At 43.3% G+C, this 23319-nt stretch overlaps 1 protein-coding gene across 3 annotated transcripts in view; it reads left to right on the forward strand.

The window, feature by feature from the left end:
* The first annotated feature begins 6465 nt into the window (after positions 1-6465).
* The window catches only part of cep104 (centrosomal protein 104), a 192174-nt gene continuing 175320 nt past the window's right edge, over positions 6466-23319 (forward strand). For all 3 annotated transcript variants that reach the window (XM_084332767.1, XM_084332768.1, XM_084332769.1), the window contains exons 1-4: positions 6466-6531; positions 8924-9050; positions 17192-17365; positions 22645-22783. In XM_084332767.1, the coding sequence (XP_084188893.1) occupies positions 8938-9050; positions 17192-17365; positions 22645-22783 (426 nt within the window). In that variant the 5' untranslated portion in view covers positions 6466-6531; positions 8924-8937. The remainder of the gene's footprint in view (positions 6532-8923; positions 9051-17191; positions 17366-22644; positions 22784-23319) is intronic.

Below are 23319 nucleotides of genomic sequence, written 5' to 3' on the forward strand. Positions count from 1 at the left end.
CCTCCTCGGGTTTGGCTAGGGTTGGAGAGTGGGAAGCGCTGGATAGTAATACTATGGGAAGCGACCACTGTCCTATTCTGTGCAAATTTGGAAGGGATCTGATAATAGAAATCGAGGAGAGGGTGCCCAGGTATAATTTTTCTAAAGCTAATTGGGAAGAGTTCTTGGAGGCGGCCCGAAAGTGGGTAGGAGAGATTGACTCTGAGGGGAGTGTAGACGAGTGGAATGCTTCTCTTAGTGAGATGATACATAGGGCAGCGCAGGGCACAATCCCTATGAAGGAGGAACCCAGAGCTAGAAGGATGGTTCCCTGGTGGAATAAAGAATGTGACGTAGCTGTAAGGAATAGGAATAAAGCATACAAGAGGGTGAGACAGTATCCAGGGTTGTGCCAGTCAGTAGAATATAAGAGGTTAAGGGGAGTAGCACGAAGAGTTATTAAAGATGCTAAAAAGAGTAGTTGGAGGAAGTTCTGTGAAACACTAGGCCCTGAGACTTCTGTGAGGCAGATGTGGGCAGTCGTACACAGAATGGCTGGAATATATAAAAAAAGCTCGATTCCAGTGATTCAGAAGGGGGGGGTAGAAGCAGTAACCAATAAAGAGAAGGCAGACATGCTGGTGGAGGCATTTCAGGCAGTGCATAACTCTGGGAGTCTGGGGGAGGAGAGAGGGAGAAAGAGGTCTGAACTGCTATCGCAGAATGAGTGGAAGTTGAGAAGAAGCTCAGAAAATAATAATCTGATTAATTTGTACTTTACAATGAAAGAGTTAGGGGATGCTATCCAGGCTGGTGCAAATACGACGCCTGGCAGAGATGGATTATCCTATGAATTATTTAAGAATTTGGACGAATTTGTAATGATTGAAATACTGGGTTTGTTTAATAATGTGTGGCTAGAAGGCTGCTTGCCAAAGGAGTGGAAGCATGCCGTCATCATTCCTATTTTGAAGCCAGGTAAAGTAGCGGCTGACCCAGGGTCTTACCGACCCATAGCCTTGACGTCTGTATTGTGTAAAATTATGGAAAGGATGATTACTAATAGATTAGTTTACTTTTTAGAAAGTAAGGATCTTTATGTTGGGTATCAGAATGGGTTTAGAAATGGCAGGTCTACAATGGAATCAGTAGCTGTTCTAGACCAGGACATTAGACAGGCTTTTGACAATAAGGAAGTAGTGATAAGTGTATTTTTGGATATTGAGAAGGCGTATGACTCTTTGTGGAAAGAGGGGCTGCTTTTGAAATTGTATGACCTAGGAGTTAGAGGGAGATTGTTTAATTGGATAAAGGATTTTCTATTAGACAGGACGATCCAAGTACGTGTGGGGGGGCAAACCTCAAAAACTGTAAAAATAGAAAATGGCACCCCGCAAGGAAGCGTGATTAGCCCGGTCCTCTTCGATGTGATGATTAATGACATTTTTGGGCAAATTGGAAAAGGATATGGGTTGTCTTTATTTGCGGACGATGGGGCCATATGGAAAAGAGGGAAGAATGTTGAGTATTGTTTAAAGCAGGTACAAAGAGCTCTGGGGGATGTAGAGGAATGGGGAGACAAGTGGGGTTTTAAAATATCCGCCTCTAAGTCTAATTATATGATTTTTGGTTTTAGAAAGAGGGTGCCTAGGGGAAGGCTGGTTATGTATGGATCTCCCTTAGAGAGAGTAAAGGTGTTTAAATTTTTGGGAGTTTGGTTTGACGAAAGATTGAATTGGGCTGTTCATATAGAGAAAATCCTGGCAAAGTGTGAAAGAATAGTGAATGTGCTGAGAAGTTTGGCTGGGAGTGGGTGGGGAGCGGATAGAGAGACCACGTGCATGATATACCAGGCGATGATCAGGTCAACAATTGATTATGGTTGTTATGTGTACGGCTCTGCGGCCAAGTTTAATTTGCGAAAGCTGGATGTGCTTCAGTGCAAGGCTTTGAGAATCTGCTGTGGAGCTTTTAAGACCACCCCTGCTTCAGCACTATTGGTGGAAATGGGGGAGTTGCCCCTAAACCTGAGGAGAGTAAAGTTAGGGCTACAGTACTGGGCAAAATTGAGTGGGACAAGTCTGTCCTTCCCAGCTAGGTGTTTACTTTCAGGAGATGGGGATAAGTATAAACCTTTTTTGGCCAGTATTGATCAGTGGGCCAGGAAGTTGAGACTGCATCAGGGGGGAGTGGCGGAGCACACTCGGTGGCTATCAGTGCCATTTTGGCTATTGCCTGATCGAGTCATTGAACTTAGGTTCTTGAAGGAGGAGGATAAGGGCGAGATTGTGGAGGAAATAGAGAGGTTCCTTCTGGAATCAGGGGCTCTGGAGGTGTACACTGATGGCTCTGTGGATCCTGAAAGTGGGAGGGCAGGATTTGGGTGGTGGGTGCCTTGGTTAGGGATCGGTAAGGGACAAAGAATATCCGATGGCAGCTCAGTATTTGTGACAGAGTTGCTTGCCATCCTCTGGGCATTGTGGTGGGTGGAGGAAGTGGGACCAAGCCAGGTGATTATATGCTCTGACTCGGCTGCTGCACTGATGGCTCTGAGTGCAGGTGGGTCTAAAGCTCGCCCTGATCTCATTCAGGAAATAATGTTGGTTTTATATAGGATTGCGAAGGCAGGCTGGTCAGTGGAGTTTTGTTGGGTCCCGGGACACGCTGGGATTGCGGGGAATGAGATGGCTGACTCCCTTGCCAAACAGAGCCTGGGAAGGGAGGAAGAGATAGGTATTTCAATGGGAAGAGTAGAACTCAGAGATAAGATAAAGAAAGGAGTTGAGGCTGAGTGGCAGGATGAGTGGGAAAGGGGGACCAAGGGAAGGCACTATTTCTCTCTGCAGCCTCGGGTCAAGATTAAGGTGGAGGGATATGGGTCAAGGAGTGATAGGGTGAAGATGTGTAGACTGAGGCTGGGGCACTGTGGGTTGAACAGTAGCTTGTTCATTGTGGGCAAACATCCAGATGGGGTGTGTGAATGTGGAGAGACTGAAACTGTCGGGCATGTCTTCCTAGAATGTGAAAGGTATAGGAAAGAGAGGGAAATCTTTTATAAAAGTCTGGTAGAGCTGGGAGTATCTTCCTTCTCTCTTAAATCATTCTTTGGCATGGATAATGAGAACCACCAGTTGATCACAGAGGCAGTGCTGACATTTCTGCATGCTTCAGAGTTGTACCAGAGGATATAGCGTTAGTGTATGTATTAGTATTGGACAGGCAAGAGGAGCAGAGAAGAAGGAGAAAGTGTGAGTTGAAGAGGCCTAAAGATGGAACACCACTAGTGTAGTATAAGAAATCCCGCGGAGGGGGGCTCAGACAGGAAGTAGCAGCAGTAGCTGCACTCCAATGGACAATGTAGGTGATGACGGGGTCCAGTAGAAGAAGAAAAAGAAGGAGAAGAAGGAGAAGAAGAAGAGCCCATAAAAAGAATTGCGGAGGGCAGTAATACGCCTCGATGCGTCTACTCTGCCGGAAATTCAAATAAGAAGAAGAAGAAGAGGAGATGATGTTTGTATTGTGATTGTATGACAAGAGGAGCAGAGAAGAAGGAGACAGAGACGATAGAAATGTGTTTTGAAGAAGAAGAAGAGTGTAAACTTTCTCAAGTGTGGGCGAAGCAAGAATTGTGGAGGGCAGTAATACGCCACGATGCGTCTACACTGCCGGAAATTCAAATAAGAAGAAGAAGAAGATGAAAGAAAGACTTCGCTGTGGAAGAGAAATAAACCATTTGGATATCTTTGTTTTACACTGGAGCGGCTGTGGACATTATTTTTCTTTATCAATGAACGTACTACTCATGAGTAAGCAGCTTTAACCAGTAGAGTGGAACGTCGGCCCTCATACTCGCAGTTCAAGTTTTGTTTTATTTGTCACATATAATGTACATTACAGTGAAATACTTGGTTCTGTATGAGCCCCTTGAGATTGTGCTTCATACAGTAAAAAAAAGTTAAAAAAATAAGTTCCTGGTCGCAAACTCGGGTATGGTTTTACGTTCGGGCGGTCCTCGTCAACTCGGAAATTCTGAAAAAACAGGAAGCTGCACTCGAATGACCGACCACATACTTTATTATGAGACATCATCAGAAATATGTTTGTACAGTGAAATGTGTAAAAATCGCTCAAACCACCTGCATCGCGGGCATATTCTGCGGCATGGTCATGCTGGACCTACAAAAGGCCTTCGACACTGTCAATCACTCCATTCTGATTGACAAGCTAAAAGCAATTGGTTTTGATAGCTTATTAGTGAGCTGGATGCAATCCTACCTGGAGGGGAGAGAACAGATGGTAGAGGTAAACGGTACTCTATCCCCCCCCCTCACAGTGAGCAGTGGTGTTCCACAAGGAAGCATACTAGGACCGCTACTCTTCCTAATTTATGCAAATGACATGTCGTCAGCCTGTGACTGCAACTTGTTCCTGTTTGCGGACGACTCAGCCCTGCTGGTCTCTGACAAGAACAAGTTGCAGGTTGAAAAAACCCTCAGCTCGGAACTAGGCAAAATCTGCATATGGCTCGCTGATAACAAACTATCATTACACACATGGGCAAAACAGAGTCCATTCTCTTCGGTTCAAATAACAAACTCAGCAAGACCGACGGCTTCTCAGTTGCAGTGGGTGACAATATTGTCACAAGGAAAGACGAAATTACCTACCTGGGTTCCATCCTAGAGGCAAATCTTTCCTGTGACAAAATGGCATCCAATGTAATAAAAAAAGTCAACCAACGAACTAGATTCTTGTACCGGATCTCCTCTCTGGTAAACAAGAATACCCTGAAGACTCTGGCAGGAGCACTCATTCAAGGGTACTACGACTATGCGTGCACCTCATGGTACCAAAGCACCTCAAAGGCGCTTAAAACAAAATTACAAACATCACAAAACAAACTGGTCAGACTACTACTTGACCTTACCCCCAGAACCCACCTCACCCCTGCCCACTTTGACAACCTAGGATGGCTTAGAGTAGACGACAGAGTACAGCAACTTGCAATGGGCCTGGTCTACAAGATACACTACACGACTAAGGTACCCATGTACATGTCAAAATACTTCCCAAAGGTCAGTGAATACCACAACCACTACACCAGAGGAAGCTCAACAAATCATGTTAAACCCAGATTCGGCTCAAACAAGGGACTAAATACGTTTCGCAATTATGCCACATCAATGTGGAACGCCCTATACCCAAAGCTGTAAAGGAATGTGAATCCCTACCCACATTCAAAACCGCTCTTAATGAGCACCTACGGGAGGCTGCAATTCGAAACTGGCCACCGTAAATGCCCAAAACCCCCACCACCTCCTAATAGACAGTCTCCTCCCCACCGCATGTATATATTCCCTCCCCGCCGTATATGTATATCTCTCTCCCACCCACCCACCCCCTCCTAATGTACAGTCCCCTCCCCATCATATGTATATACTCTGTCAGGATCTAGGGGTAACAGTACTGTATATTTGAATACCGTTTATGTCACAAATGTATCAGTACTAAATACCTATATGTCCCTATGCCATAAATGTCATGTATGTTGTGTATGTCATAAATGTCTATATGAATTGAAAATGGGGGACCCTGATGGAAACAAGACAAACGTCTTTCTCAGGTCTGCATCCCTTTAACAAGTGTGTGTATTGAGCCGTACTGTATTGTACCCATTCTGCAATCTGTTAAATAAAGTTTTCATTCATCAAGAAAGAAATGTTGAATAATCTGTCTGAATCTGCTGCCTCGCTTCTGGTTGGTCCTGACTTTAAATAAGACCTAATAGCGCATTCCTGATATTAAGCAGTTGATATTGCACAAGTCCGTTTGGCTTACAACTGGTGTTGCGTTTTCAGTGAGGACATCGTCTCACATTAATTTTCCCGCCTGATTGATTGATTGAAAACTGTATTAACAGATTGTAGAATGGGTAGCCTACAGTACAGTACAGCTCAATACACACAATTGTTAAGGGGATGCAGACCAAAGAAAGACTTGTCTTGTTTTGATTGATTGATTGATTGATTGAAAAGTTTATTAACAGATTGCAGAATGGGTACAGTACAGTACAGCTCAATACAATTGTTAAGGGGATGCATCATGCAGACCAGAGAAAGACTTTCGTCTTGTTTACATCAGGGTCCCCCATTTTCAATTCATCATAATATTATGACATACACGACATACAGATAGACTGTCTATCTGTATGTCATGTATGTCATATATGTTATGATTAATTGACAGTAGGTACTGTGTCATCCCTGTCATCCCTCTTTGGTCACATGATACATTTCCGACTTGACGAGGACTGACCGAATGGACCATGATTCCAAGCGTTTCCCACTTCCAACTTCCCACCCCCGACCATAAACGAATGTAGCATTACCAGCTAAAACGACCTAAAAACAAAACACCATATACCACAATGCTTCGCGTCCGACGACACCTCAAGCCTGTGGTGTGCGCATGTCTACACTGGTTGTTGTCAGTGGTGGTTATGGAGATGAGATGGGACTCCGGCAAACTGTCAACATTGTTGTGATGTTCGTGGTAAGATATCTTTGAAATAGTCTACGCGACACTTTCACTTCATTAATACGGTGTACCAATAACAGATGGTTTATACTGCGTGTCAGTTGTCATTATAATTACTTGAAGTTAGCAAGTTACATTTCTAAAACAGCAGAGCAGCTAGCTGACTGGTTGGCTAATGCCTGGGACATGTTGTCTCCTTAGTAACATACATCCTCACGTTATCCGAGGTCCTTTAACATACCAGTAATAAACGGTGCAGCAAGGACATGTTGGCTAAAACGTACTTAACTTTCAGTGTGACTATGTTGACAATTAATAACATTGTTATTTGAACAGCTTGCCATGGTCCTGTGGTCTTCCAAATAATCTCCTCAGTGGATAATCTTCAGTTAAGACATGGGTGGAGAATAATGGATGCTACTAACTAACGTTACCCAGCATGATTTGATGGTTGTCACAGACTAGACAGACCTTTTTGTTTTGTTTGCCTTTTATCCCATCACCAAATTTAGTCGTTATTCGAATTCCCTCCTGGTCGTTGCATTACCCTGTGGTGTTCCACAAGGTGGTGTTCCACAAGGAAGCATACTAGGACCACTACTGTTTCTAATTTATGCAAATGACATGTCGTCAGCTTGTGACTGCAATTTTTTCTTGTTCGCAGACGACTCAGCCCTGCTGGTCTCTGACAAGAAGAAGTTACAGGTTGAAAAAACCCTCAGCTCGTAACTAGGCAAAATCTGCATATGGCTCGCTGATAACAAACTATCATTACACATGGGCAAAACAGAGTCCATTCTCTTCGGTTCAAATAACAAACTCAGCAAGACCGACGGCTTCTCAGTTACAGTGGGTGACAATATTGTCACAAGGAAAGATGAAATTACCTACCTGGTTTCCATCCTAGAGGCTAATCTTTCCTGTGACAAAATGGCATCCAATGTAATAAAAAAAAGTCAACCAACAAACTCGATTCTTGTACCGGATCTCCTCTCTGGTAAACAAGAATACCCTGAAGACTCTGGCAGGAGCACTCATTCAAGGGTACTACGACTATGCTTGCACCTCATGGTACCAAAGCACCTCAAAGGCGCTAAAAACAAAATTACAAACATCTCAAAACAAACTGGTCAGACTACTGCTTGACCTTACTCCTAGAACCCACCTCACCCCTGCCCACTTTGACAACCTAGGATGGCTTAGAGTAGACGACAGAGTACAGCAACTTGCAATGGGCCTGGTCTACAAGATACACTACACGACCAAGGTACCCATCGTACATGTCAAAATACTTCCCAAAGGTCAGTGAATACCACGATCACAACACCAGAGGGAGCTCCACAAATCATGTTAAACCCAGATTCGGCTCAAACAAGGGACAAACACGTTTCGCAATTATGCCACGTCAATGTGGAACGCCCTACCCAAAGCTGTAAAGGAATGTGAATCACTACCCACTTTCAAAACCACTCTCAAAGAACACCTACGGGGGACTGCAATTATAAACTGGCCCCTGTAAATGTCCTAACCCAACCCCCTCCAATGTACAGTAAATGACCAAGTATGGTTTTGTCAATATTCCAATGTACAGTTTTGCTTGTATAGTTGTACAGTGTTCCCCACCCACCACTCCTACCCCCCACCCCTCCTACCCACCCCCCCCCCCACCCACCCACCCAACCACCTCCAATGTACAGCCCCCCACCCACCCAACCCCCACCCCACCTACCCAACCTCCCCCAATGTACAGTTTTTACGTCAAATGTATATACTCTCTTTTCTGGACTCTTTTTGTATCACAAACAGTACTGTATTTGCAAATCTGGTATGTCATAAATGTATAGATGTAGCAGTACTGTATCTGTATGTCATGTATGTCATATATGTACTGATGAATTGAAAATGGGGGACCCTGATGTAAACAAGACGAAAGTCTTTCTCTGGTCTGCATCCCCTTAACAATTGTGTGTATTGAGCTGTACTGTATTGTACCCATTCTGCAATCTGTTAATAAAGTTTTCAATCAATCAATCAATCAAAACCCTACTGTCGTTCTGGGAAGGGCATAGACTACCACATGCCTCCTCTATCGGTCTGGGGAGGGTATAGACTACCATGTGCCTCCTCCGATGTGGAGTCACCACCAGCCACCTTTTTTCACCTGACAGCTGGGAGTTTCACTGGGAGAGCGTGACGCGCACATTGAGCTTCACGCTATCTCCCCCAGATCCCCTCCCTGCCGAACAAGCCGGAGGTACCACTGCTGGGAGGACAGACAATCTTCACACTGTGTTAACCTGGAAACATTTATTTTGGAGCGGTCTGTGAGTGCTTCACTGGTTACAATTTGTGAGGCTCTAAAATTAACCGGCCTATGCTTTTCCTTTTCTTTGCCCTCCTGTTACAGTGTCCATTGGAGGGATGCCTAGGAAGATAGGGTTTGTCGTGGTCAGCTCTTCAGGTCATGAAGATAATTTCAGTTCCAAGGAGCTGATGGTCCACGGACCAACCGTCAATGGCTGGCGATCCACAAGGTAGCCCACTGTTCTGGTACAATAAAGATTTTAGTTTAGTCAGAGGTGCACCAACATATCTTTTTTGAGGACTTAGTATAAGTATATGTGCTCCCTTAACTCTTTGGACGTCAGACCCGATGATAGTCGGGTTATCTCGCCATGCGTTGAGCGTTAGGACCCTGAAAACCCGAGTATAGTCAGGTTTTCATCGTTATTTCTTTTATTCGACATTTCCATTCATTACAGGCACACGGACTCGGGGTTAACATGGGGAATCATCCTGAGAATGGCAAAGTGCAATACCGGCCGCATCCACCCAGGTGGCAGTATCGAGCACCCTTTGAAACATTATATCTTGGCCTGTGCGTCGATCAAATGTTTCCGGTCGGATTTTTCTTTGTCAGGCAAGTTGAGCGGTTGTCCCGATCGGATTGGGAAGCATCAAATGCTCCCGATGCATGATGTGTGGCGGATTATGTTGGCGACACGATCGACACCAATACTGGGACTCGCAATCAGATAATTGGAATATTCTTTTTGGGGTACATCCTAGTGAAGGTAAGGGCTATATGATATCAATCCTGCTGTGATCCAACCATGACTTCACCTCGATCACAACATGTGTCTGTAACGTTACTCCACAACGTATGCTGTTGGTGCCGATCAAAGCATCAAAAAACAACCCCCCCCCCACCCTTTCATGCATTCATGATGAAACATAATACCGATAATATAGATTTGATTTCGAAATAGTACCGTGTCCAGGCGAGAAACGGCAATGCTTTTAGTGAAATGCACGTATTGCTGCATAGCATAGTTTTCTGAGATTAGACAGGATCACTCTAAAACTATACTCATATTCACCACGGTATTAAACGGGAATGTATGGATGAATTTTTTTTTCTTTTTCACATATTGAACGATAGATAGTTGATGTCAAATGGGCCATAGTATTGTATCTGTTAGAGCCAGTATTTAGATTTTTATAAGAAAAGCCACTTAATTGTGACGTCTGTAGTCAATGCACTATAAAGGACTACAAATCCCACGGCACCAGCGCTGAAAGCCGCAGTGAAGGCAATCTTTTTTCTTCTAAACCATCCAATGCATTTTTTCAGCTCCACCGTTTATTTTCTGCCCAACTTGTCTAACATTCAGGAAGTCATTTGATCCTGTTGTTTAAAAAAAATCATAATCATAATCCATCATTGTGAAATAGACAAGTAATAATCATTCTTCTTCCGGAAAACGTAACAAAGGTTATCTTATAACCCTAGTTATATGATTACTGGCAAAGCGTCTTGCTTTGCCTATTGGACTATGCTCGCACTTGGTCGCACGTTGAAAGACCTTTTTCATGCACCTTACATCTATCTAGCTATGACCATAATACCAGACATGCTTCAAGTAGTCGCTTCACCCTACCTCTGCCTAGAACCAACGCTCTAAAGAAAACTGCAATGTATAGAGCCATAACATACTGGAATAGGATCCCATTACATATTATACGGACGGAAAACAAGAAACTAAAAGGAGCCATAATCCGGAAGGAAATTAATATATGTCATGCATGAGTGTAGCTGCAGCCATGTTATCCAAAACTTCTTCTGATTACTTTGTGTGTTTTTCTTTTTCTTTTTAAAGGTATGGTGAAATTGATGTTTTAGTAACATTGATGAGCATTCTAAAAGCAATTCTTAAAAAGATTCAATTTTAAAAACAATCTTAAATTGTATTTAACACTGTATTTTGTATTTTGTTTTGTTTTGTTTTCTGTTTCTTTGCTTGCATGTAATTTTAGCCATCTTAATTGTTAGTTTCATTGTGTATTGTATGTTGAGTACTGACTTTTAATAATTCAGTTTTGCAATAATTGTTTTTGTATGTTTTTTTGTGTGGACCCCAGGAAGACTAGCTGGTTTCCATGGCACCAGCTAATGGTGATCCGTAATCAAATAAAATCTAGCCACACCCACTTCCGTTAGTATATAACCCGGTGAGGTGGCCATGCTCACCCTTCCGAGTCTGAATTTCATGCAAAAAACAACCCGGGGTCCTCAGGGCCGAAAAAGCAAGACGCTTTGCCAGTAATCATATAACTAGGGTTATAGGATAACCTTTATTATATTTCTTACTGGCTTTGCGTCTTAATAATAATAATAATAATAATAATAATAATAATAATAATAATAATAGATCAAATTTCTATAGCGCCTTTCATAGAACCCAAGGTCGCTTCACAATCAGGACAAAAAATAGGGCTAGGGAAGTAGGGGGGAAAAAGGGGGATTAGGGCAGGTAAGGGATAATGGACCTAATCTAATCTAAACTAATTGATGGGGAAAAGCCTTGGTGAAGAGGTGTGTAAAAGAGCAGTTTTGAAGGGGTCCAGGGTTGGGGCGTTGCGGATTTCGGGGGGGGGAGAGAGTTCCAGAGGGTAGGGGACGCCACGCTGAAGGCTCTGTCCCCGAAAGTCCGTAACCTGGTGCGAGGGATGGAGAGGAGACCTAGATCAGAGGATTGTGGGTTCCGGGATGGAGTGTGCTGATGGAGGAGATCAGACCGGTATCGTGGGGCGAGGGCATGGAGGGACTTGTAGGTGAGGAGCAGGAGTTTGAAGGTGATGCGGAACTTGACTGGGAGCCAGTGGAGGTGGATGAGGGTGTGGGTGCTGCCAGGGCTTGGTGTGAGTGAGAACCCTGGCAGCTGAGTTCTGAACATACTGGAGCCTGTCCAGGGCTTTGCTGGGTACCCCGAACAGGACTCCGTTACAGTAGTCCAACCGGGAGGTGATAAATGAGTGGATCAGGGTCTCAGCCACAGAATCTGAGAGTGAGGGTCGGAGACGGGAGATGTTTTTGAGGTGGTAGAAGGCAGACTTGGTGACGGATTTGATGTGGGAGTCAAATGAAAGTGTGGAGTCAAGGGTGTCGCCCAGGTTACGGACTTCGAGAGATGGGGAGATGGAACAGCCGTCAACGTGGAGGAGGAGATCTCCAACCTTCCGGAGCAGTGCCTTGGGGGCCACAACCATGAGCTCTGTCTTTTTGCTGTTCAGTTTCAGTAATTTGGTTGACATCCAGGTTTTTATGGCGTGGAGGCAGTTGACTACAGACTGTGGGGGGAGCTGGGAGGATGGTGAGGTGCTGATATAGAGCTGAGTATCATCAGCATAGCAGTGAAAGTTGAGTCCGTAGTGACGTATAATCTGACGGAGGGGGAGCATGTAAATGGTCTTGCTTCGCCTATTGGACTAATGGGCGGAAAGCAAGCGCGTAACCCTGATAAATGTACCCCCTGAGGTCCCCTCACGAACACCAAAGTGGGGAGGGTCCTAGCCCCACACTCATCCTAACGAGGAGCATAAGGATAGAACTGCGACACTATGCGTAATAGGTTGCAGCTCCCCGAAAACAAACGAACGTGAGTAGACCGTTCGTAAAACCCACAGTCTACATCACCACACATCCCTGCTAACACATTAGTAGCGGGATGCAGAAGAGGTCCCAGCACTAGGACCGCATGAGAGACAGAGCTCTCAGTCATGTCCATGAGATAGAACCTGACAAAGGGACCCGGGGAGGACCACGAAGCCGCAGCGCAAATGTCCTCCACCGAGACCTATCTGAGCAGGGCAGCAGACGCTGCCACACCACAGGTGGAATGCGCTCTGATGCCTGCAGGGGGACCTGTCCAGCCAAGGTGTAACAAAGGGCGATGCCCTCGCACAACCAATGTGACAGGCGTTGTTTTGACAGTGCCTTACCTTTTGTTAGGGCCACCATATAGCCGCAGCATACACCTTCACTGTCGAAGGCGAGAGTCTATCCAAGATAGACTGAAGGAAGGACAGAACCGAGTTTAGAGGACATAGGGATGGGAATTATCGTTCATAATTGTCAGATTCCTGGAATCGCATGCCTCCGTGAACCAGGGCCGCCTCAGGGGGTGTGCGAGCAGGGCCTCGCGGGAAGGGGGGCCTCGCACAAAAAAAATACAATTTATTTTTTTATTTTTTATTTTGCGAGGCCCCCCTTCCCGCGAGGCCCTTTTTCATCACAGACCTAAAATCTAGTTTTGCTTATATGCTTATATATTTCACATTAGACACGTTTGTAGAATGTGTCTGACTTGTTCCTGGCTCTGCGGCTCTGCAGCAGACATACTCACTATTGGAGCTCTGGGGCTCTGCAGCAGACATACTATTGGTTTCAACGAAGGGAGGGGTTACATCATGTGTACGCCGGCGTGCGTCAGCTGCGTTTGACTATTTCACGCGTGCAGCTTTGGAGGTTATGCTTAGTTATGCCAGCCAAGATGAAGAGGACGGTCATTCGGCAGATGGACTGAAGATGAAAGTTGTTGTATGTAGACAGTTCAGTCAGGCTAGCCATGTCGGCTTAGCTAAAGGCAGGGACAGCTAGTTAGCTTTAGCTACGTTATAATATCGAGTGCTAACGTGTGGTTCAGTCGGGATAGCCATGATGATGTCGGCTAGTAGCTAGCTTAGCTAAAGGCTAACTAGCGTTAGCTAACCTAGAGAGAGCGCGTGCAGCATTGTTATGCCAAGATGAAGAGGACGGTCATTCGGCAGATGAACTTCGTCAACTCCACGCGGTTGTCTCCATCCTCTTGGACGTTTGGTGAGTTTTTAATGCACTCTATTCTATTCCCGCCGTGGATATATCTCTCTCTCTCTCTCTCTCTCTCGGGAGCCAAACGGGCCGGCTAGCTGTTGTAGCTAATGTTATATTGAGCCAAAGCGGGCCGGCTAGCTAACGTAGCTAACATTATATTGAGCCAAACGGGCCGGCTAGCTGTTGTAGTAGCTAACGGTGTGTGGCCTGGTGTCAGTACCTGGCTACTCTATTTGCAGTTAGCCTATTTAGCTGATGTCGGCCATTGACTCCTTTCAAAACTCAGTTTTATATAATACCAGTTGAGGCATCACAGAGTAAAAAGTGGCTGGTGGCTATCAAGAGGCCACACATATACGCAGACGGGAGAGTCGATCAAAGCAGACACGGGTCCCCCAAGTCAAATCATACGTATGTCTGCTCTACCAATTTCATAACGGGTGAGAATAAGGAACAAATATTTATATCGTAAATTAATTATTGGCTGTAAACGGCAGATAAATGTTAGCTGCTACCTACTTCGCCATATAGTGACCATTCTCAGTGTATATGTGCACTGGAGGCTTCAAGTAGCCTACATGCCTTTTTCATGTTTATATGTTACTACTATTTAAAAACGGAGCTCACTTTTGCTTGTACACACCTGTTGGTTGTCCCCTAAACTAAGATGGCGGTGGTCTCGTGACGTCAGAGAGAGTGTCTTTGAGAATGCTTTGTTTGCATCCTAGTCATTCATTTATGTGGTAAACTAATGTTAAACTAGCTAATAGCCATGCTCATGACGGAGAGCTCAGAAACTAAGCTTGATGATTCTGTAATGGACCCTGAGGTAGAAATAGAAAACTACTCAATAATCAGGAATGATAGGAACAAGCATGGAGGTGGTGTCTGCATGTATATACATAAAGACACCAAATTAATTAACAGAACTGACCTCAATCATGAATCAATTGAAACTGTATGGGTGGAAATCCTGTTTGAAAGGGCGAAATCCATACTAGTTGGCTCAATCTACAGACCGCCAGATCATAGTGGCTTTTATGATACACTTGACGAAGAAAAGACAGAAAAACAGAAAAAATTCTTATTGGAGACTGGAACACGGATATGCAACGAAAAGATGCCCCCGTCTTCAAGTCCTTCAGTAGGTTTTGTGATCTGCACGACTTCAGCCAGCTAATCACCCAACCCACACGTGTATGTGAATCAACTCAGACTACCATTGACCTCATTCTGACCTCTGACAAGTCCAGGATCTCCAATAAAGGGGTTATAGCATGCGGGTTAAGCGATCATTATATGATATTCTGTACCCGCAAAAAGCTAAAACAAAAGGCCGGCTGTCACAAAACAGTCACATCTAGAGACCTCAAAACCTACTCTAGCGAGGCCTTTAACCTTGAACTGGAGAGCCTGGACTGGTCAGAAGAGCTCAGTGGTACACTAGTTGAAGAAACATGGCTTGTTCTCAACAATACTAAACGACATGGCCCCCCTAAGAACCACCAGGGTAAAAAATCGCGCTGAGCCGTGGATGCACTCCGAAATATTTACCACTATGAAAACGAGAGACAAAAAATGCTCTGAGTTTCGTAAAAGTCAGTCAAAGCTTACCAAAAGCTCGAGCAGTGAACTCCAAGCCCACGTGAATTAACTGAAACTGCAAAGAAACAGACTAAGAAATGACGTAAACTCCATGATCAAAACTGCAAAAAAATAATTTCATCAATGACAAAATGGACGGAAAAAGTCCCAGCCAGGGGCGTAGCTGGAGATTCTGGGCCCCACTAAAGAATCAATTTGTGGGCCCCCAATCTATTAAAAAATGTGGGGCATTTATTTATTGATGAAAACGCATAATATGGTTTTTACCTATTTTTTTTATAAACAGCTTTGTGATAGAATAAAAAAAATGCACAGTGCATTTCCATAGCTGTGGATGAGTCCACTGACACCACTGAGAAGCCTGAAGAACCGTTCATGTTCTGAAGAACTGTTCATGTTCTGAAATGTTATTGCTAAAGATTGAGAAGATTGGATCAGTTGTACTTTTTTTTTGAATACTTGAAACCCTTTTTTTGTGGAATATTTGATGCGGCCCAGCCTCACCCAGACTCTACCTCCAGCGGCCCCCAGGTAAATTGAGTTTGAGACCCCTGATATACATAAAGACAGATAACACGCTCATCACAGACAAGCTGGATGTGGCCAATTACTTAAACATTTTCTTCACAAACATAGCCACAACAACCTAGGGGTCTGCAAAGACGATTTCAAACTAGAAATGGTAACAACAGCTGAGGTACTCAAAAAACTGAGCGCCCTCCAACCTAACAAGGCCACTGGCCATGACGATATCTCCTCCAAATTCCTCAGAGACTCAGCAGCCGCCATCACCCCAGTCATCACACACATAATAAACCTCTCCATAAAACAGGGACACGTACCCAAAGACTTCAAAATTGCGAGAGTAACCCCCCTGCACAAAAAGGGCAGCAAATTAGACCCAGGCAACTACCGCCCTGTTTCTATTCTTACCTCCATCTCGAAAGTCATGGAAAAAATAGTATACGAACATGTCGAAAAGTACCTTGCGGGAAGAAAATATTATCTACGAATTCCAATCTGGCTTCAGAACATCCCACTGACACATGCCTTCTCTATTTGAACGACCACATCAAACAAGAGGTGGACGCGGGCAAATACTGCGGCATGGTCATGCTGGACCTACAAAAGGCCTTCGACACTGTCAATCACTCCATTCCGATTGACAAGCTAAAAGCAATTGGTTTTCATAGTCTATCAGTGAGCTGGATGCAAATATGAATCACGCTGAAGACCATCGTTGCCCAGAACTAGTCATTACCTAAAATGTTTAGGTCATGTGAGTAATATTTAAATGTTCAGATAGGGAAATGAGGAAATATCCTAGAGCTGACTGGGGAAATAGGCATGCCTGAAAACAGATCAAACCTAACTTTGTATAATGGTGTGAACGTCCAATAGAACACATTTTCAAACAATGTAAGCGCTCTGCCAATAGTTGCAACACATTGGCTGCTTCATCCAGAACTTCCACTATAGTCAGGAATAATACAATGGGGGTTACATTGGGATAACCAGCTATGTTTTGTACCTAAATTCAACATACCACGCTAATCACTAGCTTATAGCTGCTCGCTCTAGCCATCATACATTAGCCCGTCCCCTGTCACTCCATAACAACTAGCCTAGGCCTCTGTAAAGGCTTCAATTTGAATAGCAAGGGGAAGTAAATCTGACTCATCATGATGAGCATTGTCTCTGGAAATCAGTTATAATTTAACATGGTCCAGTTTTAAAATTAGTGAACAGAAATCGCAAGAAATTGTAATATGGAACTGCAATAGGAGGTCGCTGCTGATTTCTCTTCTGTCGTACGCACACTTTTCTTCCATTTCGTATGTTGGGCATCACAGGGATTTCCTGGTACCTCTTGCCCCAACAGGTCTTCTCTTGTCTAATGTGTGCGTTGCAACGCAGGTTCTGCGCCTACCCCCAGCAGGTCACCCTACAGCTTGCGGAGAGAAGCCGGGTGAGAAAGCTGCAACTCCTGGCCCACCAGTACCTAATCTCAGCCAAGGTGGAGTTCCACATCGGGGACGCCCTGCCAGAGGGCCACTCCCCCGGGCTCTCGGGGCAGCTCCGCAGGCTGGGGTAAGACTGAGCTCAATACAGAGTTGTAAGCAATCGACTATTAGCAAAATACTGTCATAGTGATCCACCAGTGTCGTTCTTTTGTCACTACTTCCACAGTCACTATACTACTATAAAAGACATTCTACTGGACAAAATAGAACTGGAGAACAATGTTGGAAATTTGGAACAATGGAATGGAATGTTACAGTGCTTGAAAATGGACTAAAGTAAAGGAAGAAAATGGTTCAAATGTGTTGTTGGGAAACGTGGAATACTGCCATACAGACATGCAAATGTCTGTTCGCTTTCAAAGCCCTGAACCAACTGGCACCCTCCTATATGACAGATCTCTTAAGCCCTCCAGGTCTCTCAGGTCGTCTGACCTGGGCCTCCTGGCCATCCCACGCTCCAAACTCAAAGGTGACCGTGCTTTCGCAGTTACAGCCCCTAGATATGGAATAGCCTTCCCTCCTCCGTCAGATTCGCCCCATCCGTCCATTCTTTCAAGTCTCGGCTTAAAACATACTTCTATTCACTAGTGTTTGAATCTTCTTAATGGGTTTTGTTCTGCTTGTATATAGTGTATGTCTCTTCTATGTACTGATGTTTGTATGCCTGCTTTACCGTATTTTAATGTGTTATTATTAAGGCCTTGTACAGCACTTTGGTAAACATGCTTTATAAAGAAAGTTGACTTGACAAGAGGGCAGCGCTATTTTCCTTTCTTGGGGTAATTTGTGCAGGCGGATGGTAGTGGAGTTCATCTTGAAAGTTTGTCAGTAATAGCAGCAATAACTAAGTGAAGCGGGACTTGCAGAAATGTTAGAATCAGGACAGAGGAGAGGCCTTTCACTCCTGCTGAAAAGTGAAGAGCCTCTGTGACAGCTATGAGGGCCGTCTCTGTGGAGGGACCTGTCTTGAAGCCCGACTGGTTTGGGTCCAGGAGGTAATTCTGTAATAGATAATCAGAGCGCTGGTTGGTTCAAGTGATTTAGAAAGAAGAGAGACAGGGCATTAGTTTAGTTTAGACTTTATTTTAACAGGGACAGCACACATTAATGAACATTACTGTAAATGTGTGAGACAGTGTTAGCCAAAGCAAATTTTCAACTGTTGTCCCTGGGCCTGGTGTTTACAAGCCGCTAAAAAAGAAAGCATAATATATATATAGCATGCAACAGTTAATTAAGAACAGGTTAAAAACACATCATGCAAAGTATATGTACACTGTACAGCAGACATTTACAGACAATGTACAAAGAATGATAAAACATATTAGGTACACACGATCATACATGTAGACAAGCAAGCAGACAGGGTTAGGGTTCTGAAGGGCTGTTGTGTTCACACGTCATTATTTCTTAACCATGTTTTGAGATTGTGCTTGAATAGGAATATTGTGTGTTTCAATATTGTGAATGTGAATTGGTATGGAGTTCCATACCAATACGGCAATAGTTATCTTTAGTAGTTATCATTATCTAACGGTGGGGTTCAGGGTTGGCGTTTTGATGAGCGGTGTGACTCTGGCTTGGTTTCAGAGAGGTGGGAACCCACTTCAGAGTTGAGGGAGGCGTCGGCAGGAATAGGAGGATGTCTGGTGCGATGAGTGGGAAGGGTATTGACGTCACCAGTGGTAGAATAATAGGTGTCTGTATGGCTAGAAAAAGATGACAAAGTGAAAGACGAGGTTCCTATTCCAGCGCTTTGAGTAGGTGGGGGTACCTTTATCTCAAAGAAGGTGGCAAAGTCCTCCACAGAGAGAGAGAGGAGGAGGAGGAGGGGCGGGGGGTTTGGAGAATACTGACATACTGACAAGAGGCCAGGGTTTCCGTTAGCATTTCGTTTGGCCGATATCATGTAATTCCTGTTGAGAACCGCTGATGTAATACACGAGCGGTCATAAAGAAATGCATGAAAACATGGTTAGGAGAAGTAATCATAAATAGTTATCGGTCACAGGCGTCTTCAATAACGTTAAATGGTGATCCATTTTGTGAATATATTTGTTCTCTGATGTACAGTAGCAATATCTTTGTTGGCAGACGACTCCTTCGGACACTCATCACGTTACGTAATGTAAACATAATTAGCGAGCGTAGCTCGTCCTGTGTACTCAAATTTTTCATTAACTCATTGGCTGCCAGCTATTAGCCTTATCCTGTGGTAGCTACTGCCAAGCTGTAAACGATGGGAGTTAGTCACCTTGTTTGTAAAGCTAAATCTATATTATATATTATAGCCATGGATACAATACTATAGTCATTTGACATTGTGTTTCTTCCGGTCAAAATGCAAAAAAGAGATAATTCTTCCATCCATACGTTCCTGTGTTATACCGTGGTGAATATAAGTAAGTATGGTTTTAGAGCGGTCTATGGTAATTCATGAAATGCTTAGTTATGATTTATGATTTTATTACGGATCCCCATTAGCTGGTGCCATGGCAACCAGCTAATCTTCCTGGGGTCCACACAAAAAACATACAAAACAATTATTGCAAAACAGAATTATTAAAAGCCAGTACTCAACATACAATACACAATAAAACTAACAATTAAGATGGCTAAAATTACATGCAAGCAAAGAAACAGAAAACAAAAAAAACAAAACAACACAAAATACAAAATACAGTGTTGAATACAATTTAAGATTGTTTTTAAAATTGAGTATTTTTTAGAATTGCTTTTAGAATGCTCATCAATGTTACTAATTATTAAAAGCCAGTACTCAACAACAAAATACACAATGAAACTAACAATTAAGATGGCTAAAATTACATGCAAGCAAAGAAACAGAAAACAAAAAAACAAAAACAAATTACAAAATACAGTGTTAAATACAATTTAAGATTGTTTTTAAAATTGAATATTTTTAAGAATTGCTTTTAGAATGCTCATCAGTGTTACTAAAACATCAATTTCACCATACCTTTAAAAAGAAAAGAAAACACAAAGTAATCAGAAGAAGTTTGGCAGTATACGTCGATTCCGTTGTAGACGCTGCCGTTTCTTGCCTGAACCCGCTATTGTTCCGGAATCAAATCTACAATATAGGTATTATGTTCCATCATGAATGCATGAAAGGGGGGGGGGGGTCGTTTCTGATTATTTGATTGTCAATAACGGCATTCGCATTGAACACTAAAAACGGTTATCAGCCCGATCGGTACAAAAGCCTTGCAGGATCAAGCTCAAATTGACGTCAAATCGCCCTTACCTGTGGCCAGGAGTAATCCAAAAAGAATATTCCAATTGTTTGATCGCCATCTAGTATATCCAATGTCCATTTGCTCGACGGAATAATCTACCATAACTAGGGATGTCCCGATCACGTTTTTTTGCTCCTGATCCGATCCCGATCATGTGATTTTGAGTATCTACCGATACCGATCTTTCCCGATCCGATAAAAAAAAGATTACACTTTTTTTTTAACTTTTTTTTTTATTCAACAAACATGACCATGTTCACGTCTTAAACTCATACTGAGGCCTTAGTTTTGGTTTTAAATTGCATATCATCATTCATTTATTTATTGTCACACAGAGCAGAAGAATTTAGCCAAAACAAACCAATAGTATCCAGCTGCAGAACGGCAGACCAGCCACACTCCCAGACCCAAATGCATTTCCTTTGATTTAATTATACATCAAATGATTTATGTCAAGGATTGCAATGCCTCGCTTGAATGAAGTTAACTTTTCACCTGGATAACGTCAACATTCAGGGTGAATGTAATGTGAGAAATTGGGATTAAAAAAAAACATTTAAATTTGGGTCTGAGAGTGTGGCTGGTCTGCCGTTCTGCAGCTGGATACTATTGGTTTGTTTTGGCAAAATTCTTCTGCTCTGTGTGACAATATATAAATGAATGATGATATGCAATTTCCCCCCCCCCCCCCCCCCCCCCCCCCACCTCCTGCACCCAACGGAAAACAGCCACACATACACACACAGATACAGCATCGATCGGGGTAGAAATTCATATCAGATCAACGATCAAATGTATATATAATGTTCTTACCTTGTATCTGATGTAATGCAAAAGAAATAATTCAATTATCTGATTTCCATTTGAAGTACTGGGCACGGAGGTCCGTGCCACGTTCAACAGCATTGCATATGAGGGGGGGGGGGGGGGGGGGGGCAGCCTCACAGATATATCGTTGAAATCAGGTTACCTCGCCTGATTATTTAAAGGGGAACTATTTTACTATTTCTTTCACTATTTGGGCACTTTTACACAATTCCTGTGAGTCTATGGAACACCTCTAATTTTATATATTTTTTAATTCATTGTTTTGTATTTCTAATCAACTACTCAAACAGCATTTTTCTACCTCAAGATCTTAAGCCGTTTTGAGCCTGGGAGGCCACGGTGGTGCTGCAAGGGGCCAACCGTGCACATTATTATGCAGCTGAGACATCTCTGACATCACAGATCAGCACATTTTCAGATGACTCAGTTCAGTGAGGGTGAATATTGTGAGAGGAGAATTGGAAGAATGCGCCAATATGAGAATTAGAGACATAGATCATATTAATATAAGTCCACATAGCTATGAAACAATGCTAAACACTGAAAAAGGCCATTTATATGATAGTTCCCCTTTAAACCACGCCCGCATGGCTTGGATTGTCCCAGAAAAAAAACGATACCATTCCCAGTGGAGTGCAATACCAGCCGGAAGGCGTAGGGGGCGGTATTTGCTCTTTTGCTAGCTCAGACGCATTCCCAACGATAACATCAGGCTGGATGGATGAAAATGAATGGATATCGCTAATAAAAGAAATAACGATTAAAACCTGACTATACTTGTGATTGGCGCTCAAGCGATGGCGAGTTAACCCGACTATCATCGTGACTGGCGTTGAATGAGTTAATGTTGAATTCCGATTGATTCCGCACCTTTCTAAAAGCTCTGTGGATGTATTTCTTTTTCTTTTAAATGATTACTCTACATACAAATGTTATCTACAGTTATCTATAAATGTTATCTAGCACCTTTAGAATACATTCTTAAAATCTCACAATTAATCTTTTAATCTATGCCTTTATTCAATGGATGTGTGAAGATTTACTCTACACCCCCCCCCCCCCCCCCCACCACCATCATGCTGCTATGACACCTGAATGAACAGGTGAAGGAACACTTGACTTGACATGAGTTTAGTTTAGTACTTTTCATAACCTTCCACTACAGTGACATTAACAAGGTAGGATTACAACCATAGAATGTTCACAATGGCAGCCATCACAAGACTGTAAAAAAAGTATGTATCTTGTCATGCCACAGGTACGTCTGTCTGTCAGACAATGAGAAGACAGGCTTCAAATCCCAGGAGCTCAAGTCAGTCCATGTGGATGCCATCGGAACATACCTGAGAATCACCTTCCACAGAAACTATGGCAACCGCTATAATCTCTACAACCAGGTACTGCATGTTGTTGGCACAATTTGGAGATGCATGAACACAAACCGCTATTTTAATCTTTTAGATAACACTAAGCTAGCTTTCAATCCAACAACGTTTTTTGTGGTACACTCTCATGCTCCACAGCTGACCAGTGTTGTCTTCCTGCAACAACTCACTCCTCGCAAGATTTATTTTTCAGTGGCACAAACAAGCACTTTTGGTGATAGAAAATTATTAAATCGAGTTCAGTTGAAACAGTGAGTACTCGTCTAATCAATTACTCATGCCCATCCCTAGTGGCTACACTGATCCATCACAAAATGGAGAACATTTTGATGGAAGGTGTCGCTGTCTTGTTCATTTGTAATTAGAAACTGGCTAACGTAATTGTGCATTTGCAAAAACAACAGCTTTGCTAACGGATGGTGACGTAAATTAATCCCCTCAGAACGTTCAAAACAGATAAAGATCTGGACGGAGACAGTGTCATCATCAGTCCTGTCCAACAAACGGATCCTCCTCATTGAAAAATAATTCAAAACAAACATAGATGG

This window comes from Notolepis coatsorum, assembly GCF_963971535.1.
Source record: "Notolepis coatsorum genome assembly, chromosome: 17".
NCBI classification, from domain to species: domain Eukaryota; kingdom Metazoa; phylum Chordata; class Actinopteri; order Aulopiformes; family Paralepididae; genus Notolepis; species Notolepis coatsorum.